Raw genomic sequence first — 6,369 nt, 5'->3', positions numbered from 1 at the left:
TAAAGCAGAGGCAAGGAAAACATAAAACAGACTAGAATCTGAATAACATGAAAGGAGATTGGGCAAATCCATAAAAGAGTTTGTAAACAAGGGCGATGTTTGCAAAATCAATGTGCTGGGAGCAGAAGTTGGCAAGGATTAGTGGGAATAGTAGGTGAATGGTTCAGTACAAGATAAATAGGACAAGAAGAGGGCATTCTGCCTATCATAACTCATCCAACCAGAAAGACTCTAAAGACCCCATTGCTGCATCTAATTGTCCTTAAATCACACCAGGACTCTTACCTCCACTAATTTATCTGGGGGTCCATTCTAAGTGTTGACCACCCTGTGACTGATCAGTCCTTATCTTTTATTGCTTTCAGTCCAAGTTTTGCATGTGTTTCCACCAAAATAGGCACCTGCCTAACAACTTTGCTAGTTAGTCAGAGTCTAGCTTTACTTTCTTGTCTTCAAACATGTAAGATAAGCTTCCTTGCTAGAAGGTGGTGGCATAATGGTATTGCCACTAGCCTAATATTCGGGGACCTAAGTTAATGCTCTGGGGACCTGGATTCAAATCCTACCATGACAGATGGTGAAATTTGAATTCAATAAAAACCTGGTATTAAATCTGATGATGACACCCACAAAACCATTGCTGATTGTTGTAAAAAAAAATAGCCTATTTGGCCCCTTTAGGAAAAGAAATCTGCTGTCTTGACAAATGTGATTCCAGACCCACAGGAATGTGGTTGACTTTTAAAAATGCCCTCTGAACAAGGGCAATTAGGGATGGGTAATAAGTGATGCCCATATCCCATGGAGGAATTTATAAAAATGTGATGACTTACAGTCATTAAAAAAATAAAAAGCTCAGAGATAATCATATATAACCCTATGAAACGTTTACATTGATTGCAAATCTTTATATTAAAAATGTTAAACCAAAAAATGACATTCTTTTAACTAAATACATACAAACAAAAGTGATACGTGTTCATAAACAATAGTTTTTTTTTAAAAAATGAGCCTGTTTCCTTTCCCAGCCAGCAACATGCTGCTTACAAAGGCATCACAGAATCCTTGGTTTTATAAATAGACGCATAGAGTACAAATGTAAGGAAGTTATGGTAAAGCTTTATAGGACCCCTCCTATTGTGTACAGTTCTTGGCGTCGCGTTTCACAAAGGGCGTTTTATGCCTTGGAGGGGATGAAGAGGAGAGTTTCCAGAATGGTACCGGTGATGAGGTAATTCAGTTAATGTGTAGTAGATGATAGTAGACGAGATTGTTCTCCTTGAGTCACGTGACTGCCAATAACATGTTCTTTATGCCCATTCTTCCTGCAATGCTTCACATTCACTGCCAGACAGCACTATAGCAATGCATTTCCCAGAGAACTGAAGCCAGTTTGTTTAAGGTAAGCAAAGGTATTCCCCTCGCTCCTGTTTTGTCGAATAGCGTGGGTTCTACATCTGGGTCCTTCTCCGTTCAGCGGCAGCGGGGCTGGGCAGCTTTGCCCCAATAATCAACCCAATAAACCACCATGGAATCAGCACAGATCAGGGATTGGTGTCCTTACCCAGTGAACCAGGAGGGCTCTGTGGCCCATTAAGAGACAAGTTTTCAAGGAGTCCGCCAAATCTTCAGATTGTTTCTAACATCATTTCATGTTGGCTTCCCTTGCTTCCGAGTCAATAATCACTGGGGTATTATTGTCGATGACGCAGTTGCCAAGCACCGATTACCTTTAAAGGATTAACAACTCCCACCGTTAAGGATGAAGTTCTCAAACGGATTTTAGTTCGTGTGTATGGCAGAGACGAAGATGTATCAGGAACAGCCCTTTCGACATTTTGTAACGTTGTGAGAAAGACTTTGGGGAGCAGTGAATGTCCCTCTTGTAACCTGATTAATTCCGGAATGTATCACTTTTACTCGGATTCATACCTTCATGATTGTTTTTGTGTTTACATCACATTTCATTTTAATTCGCCACCTTAGCCTATTGCCCTCGAATGATTTCTAGTCAGTCCGTGTAATATGCTAGTGGGATCCCTGACTTTAAACATAATTACCATGTCAGGGGTATTGATTTTGACATTTAAGTGCAATCTGTTTGATCTCTCTTGGGAGCTGCAGCCGATGTAAAAATAGATTTCGTCTAAAAAAAGGCATGACATTTCTGGTTATTATGGGTATTAATGCCTGGCTAAAAATGAGACAGGCTGAAAACAAACTATAATTTTCTGCCACAAATGCCTCCTTGAACGATCTGTCCTCACTTTTGCATCATCTCGTTTAGTTTTCACATATTAACATTGAATGTTGAGATGTTCGGTTCAGCTGGTCTGATGTTTCAGCAAGTTAGGTGTGAGAAGCAGAATCCCAAATTCTTAAAAGGCTACCGCAAAGCGCGGTGATTTAAATATTTATTTAAATGTGAAAGGAGATTTGAAAGTTGTAGGGTAGTTAGTAACCATTTTAAAGGTGCGGATTACTAATACACATAATGTGCTCGGTTTATCTGAATAAAATTGATGTAGTTAAGTTTACAAAGGCATTTATTAGACATTCGTTGCTTGTTTGCTATATTTTCTGTGAATAAATTATCATGCCGCCAAACGCAATCTCCTGCTTCTAGCACAGGTTTGTACGTAAAAAACTGTGCATTTAGGAATTTGAAACCATGCAGATGATAAATATTGCTCAGTGACCGGGTTACATAACAACTGAATCCTCCACAGTGTGTACGTCCTGACCTTAACAGGCCAGAATTCAACAAATCGTTGCATAAATTATATATTATTTAGAAATAAACTCAATCTAAAAATGAAGCCCGTTGATTAGATCCAGTTAAGCTGTTTGAAGGATGATACCATTTGTATTCTGACTGCACAATACCGATTGATCATCTTTCAGAGAATCGTACAGCACCAAGGAACAAATCTTCCCAGCGTATCTCCAGTTCTTCGTTTAATTGTAGAATTAATTATAATACCGAAAATATACTTTTGTTATGGCGGTTACATGGAATTTTTATAGCACGGGAGGGAGGTTTCACAAACAAAAAGGCTGAGAACTCCTGTAGTAAAACCATTAGGGAATCAGCGCAGACCGAGGTTTAGTCCAGTGTCTTTACACAGAATATGCACAGACTATGCAGAGGAAAACTCGCTAACGAAAATGTCTGTTGGATTTGTGAGTCTTGCTTTGTGTAGTTCTTTAATGTTTGATGAAATTGTGAAAGACTATGCCGGTGGATTAATTAAAATTTGCAACATTCTAGTGTTATGGTAAGTGATTGAGTGGACTGTATGTAATCATCGACCCATAACAGGAAGAATAAGAAGCAAGTCTCCAATAATCTCTGCAAAGTTTCCAAGCGTTTCTAATCCTATCCGGATCAAATTAAAACAAAAACAAAAATAGCTGGAAAAACTCAGCAGGTCTGACAGCATCTGCGGAGAGGACCACAGTTAACGTTTCGAGTCCGGATGACTCTTCATCAGAACTAAAGAAATATAGAAATGTGGTGAAATATAAACTGGTAGAGGGGGGTAGGACAGTTAGAGCTGGATAGAGGGCCAGTGATAGGTGAGATTGCCAAAGATGTCATAGACAAAAGGTCAAAGAGGTGTTGACGTGGGGATATTAGCCAAGGAATGTGCTAATGGTGACACTAAGGGTAGAAAGCAGGACAAACAAGTGGCAGATGGCCCTAGTGGGGGGTGGGGGGGGTGGGTGGGGGGAAGGGATTGAAATAGGCTAAAAAGTGGAGATAAAATTATAGATTTAAAAATAGGTGGGAAAAGAAAAATATATTTTAAAAATATATAAATGATTGGAAAAAGGGGGATCGGAAAGGGGGTGGGGATGGAGGAGAGAGTTCATGATCTAAAGTTGTTGAACTCAGTGTTAAGTCCGGAAGGCTGTAAAGTGCCTAGTCGGAAGACGAGGTGCTGTTCCTCCAGTTTGCGTTGAGCTTCACGGGAACAATGCAGCAGGCCAAGGACAGACATGTGGGCATGAGAGCAGGGTGGAGTGTTGAAATGGCAAGCGACAGGGAGGTCTGGGTCAAGCTTGCGGACAGACCGAAGGTGTTCTGCAAAGCGGTCACCCAGTCTGCGTTTGGTCTCTCCAATGTAGAGGAGACCGCATTAGGAGCAATGAATGCAGTAGACTAAATTGAGGGAAGTGCAAGTGAAATGCTGCTTCACTGTGAAAGGAGTGTTTTCAAATTAAATATCGATCAGACTCCCTCCCTTCTTTTGCCCTCCCCTCTCCACTCCCTCCCCCTTTCCCTATGCCTCTCCCCTAACCTTCCACCTCAACCCTTCTCTTCCTTCCCCCTCCTCTCATCCTCTATGCCCTCCACTCCTCTATCCCTGCCCACCCATCCTCTGTCCCCTCACCCTCCTCTAACCTCTCCTCTATCCCCCTCCTCTCTCCCTCCTCTAACTGCTCCCCTCTATTCCCTCCCCTATACCCTCCTATCTCTCCTCTAACCCCACCCCTTCTCTCCTCTAACTCCCTGCTCCTCTATCCCCTCTCCCCCCTCCTCTATCCCCTCCCTCTAACCCTTTCTTCCTCCTCTAACTCCTCCTCTTCCCTCTAACCCTCCCTCCCTCTAACTCCCTCTCCTCTCTCCCCTCCACTAACCACGCCCCCTCCCCCGCTGACCCCCGCCCCGGCCCGCCCCCTATGGAAGGCCCCGCCCCCTCCCCGTTGGTTGGGCCTTTGTCGCAGCGTCTGACGTCAGGCTGCGTGATGACGCGGGAGAGGGGGGTGGAGCCGGAGCCGCCGGGAGCGCGGGGGGGTGGGTTGTCCGCTGTCATTGCGGAGGTGGCGGTGAGGCGGCGCGGGCCGGGGGTGGGTTGTCCGCTGTCATTGCGGAGCGGGAGCGGGAGCGGGAGGTGGCGGTGCAGGGGTGCGGCGGCGGCGGCGCGGGCCGGCGGGGAGGCCGCTGCTGCTGGTGATGGATGTGACGGTGGTGGCCGGGTTCCTGCTGCTTCTCGCTCTGGTGGCGCTGCTGGTGGTGAGTGTGTGTCACCCGCTCTATTTTCCGCTGCTGCTGCTGGGCCTGGCCTGGCTGCCCAGGTGCTCCGCTACCCGGCCGTCCCCAGGGAGGTTGCCCGGCAGGTGCTGCGCCCCAGTGGGGCTGTCTCCATCATTGCCCATCGGGGCGGCGGATATGATGCTCCTGAGACACACTGGGCGCCATCAGGAAGGTGAGTCTGTAACCCCTCATCCCCAATCCCCCCCCACAATCTCCCCCCCCAATCTCTCCCCCAAATCTCTCCCCCCCCCAATCTCTCCCCCCCCTCCCAATCTCCCCCCAAACTCTCCCCCCCAATCTCCCCCCCCCCCCAACTCTCCCCCCCCCCCCCAATCTCTCCCCCTATACCCCCCCAATCTCTCCCCCCCCAATCTCTCCCCCCCCTTTCCCCCCAATCTCTCCCCCCCAATCTCTCCCCCCCCAATCTCCCCCCCCAATCTCTCCCCCCCCCAATCCTCCCCCCCAATCTCTCCCCCCAATCTCTCCCCCCCAATCTCTCCCCCCCCCAATCTCCCCAACTTCCCCCCCAATCTCCCCCCCCCAATCTCTCCCCCCCCCAATCTCCCCCCAATCTCTCCCCCCCCAATCTCTCCCCCCCCCAATCTCTCCCCCCCCCAATCTCCCCCCCCAATCTCTCCCCCCCCCCAATCTCTCCCCCCCCCAATCTCTCCCCCCCCCCAATCTCTCCCCCCCTCTCCCCCCAATCTCCCCCCCAAATCCTCTCCCACAATCTCTCCCCCACAATCTCCCCCCCCAATCTCTCCCCCTCCCCACTCTCTCCCCCCCAATCTCTCCCCCCCCAATCTCTCCCCCCCAATCTCTCCCCCCCAATCTCTCCCCCCCAATCTCTCCCCCCCCCCAATCTCTCCCCCCCCCAATCTCTCCCCCCCCCAATCTCTCCCCCCCCCAATCTCCCCCTCCCCCCCAATCTCTCCCCCCCAAATCTCCCCCCCCCCAATCTCTCCCCCCCCAATCTCTCCCCCCCAATCTCTCCCCCCCCAATCTCTCCCCCCCCAATCTCTCCCCCCCCCAATCTCTCCCCCCCAATCTCTCCCCCCCCCAATCTCTCCCCCCCAATCTCTCCCCCCCTCCTCCCCCCCCAATCTTCCCCCTCTTCCCCCAATCTCTCCCCCCCCCCAATCTCTCCCCCCCCCAATCTCCCCCCCCAATCTCTCCCCCCCCCAATCTCTCCCCCCCCCAATCTCTCCCCCCACCCAATCTCTCCCCCCTCCCCCAATCTCTCCCCCCCCCAATCTCTCCCCCCCACCAATCCTCTTCCCCCCCCCCCCCAATCTCTCCCCCGCAATACAACCTGGGTCTCTGACACA

The 6,369-nt window shown here is 49.1% G+C and overlaps 1 protein-coding gene across 1 annotated transcript in view; it reads left to right on the top strand.

Moving 5' to 3' along the window:
• The first annotated feature begins 4,935 nt into the window (after nucleotides 1–4,935).
• Nucleotides 4,936–6,369, top strand: part of gde1 (glycerophosphodiester phosphodiesterase 1) — a 23,992-nt gene continuing 22,558 nt past the window's right edge. Inside the window, 3 exon segments of the mRNA XM_078559171.1 lie at nucleotides 4,936–5,066; nucleotides 5,069–5,188; nucleotides 5,191–5,213. Of these exon segments, the coding sequence (XP_078415297.1) occupies nucleotides 4,961–5,066; nucleotides 5,069–5,188; nucleotides 5,191–5,213 (249 nt within the window). The 5' untranslated portion in view covers nucleotides 4,936–4,960.

Source organism: Cetorhinus maximus, chromosome 15, assembly GCF_964194155.1.
Source record: "Cetorhinus maximus chromosome 15, sCetMax3.hap1.1, whole genome shotgun sequence".
In the NCBI taxonomy this organism is placed as follows: domain Eukaryota; kingdom Metazoa; phylum Chordata; class Chondrichthyes; order Lamniformes; family Cetorhinidae; genus Cetorhinus; species Cetorhinus maximus.
This window is presented reverse-complemented; position numbering and strand designations above follow the sequence as displayed.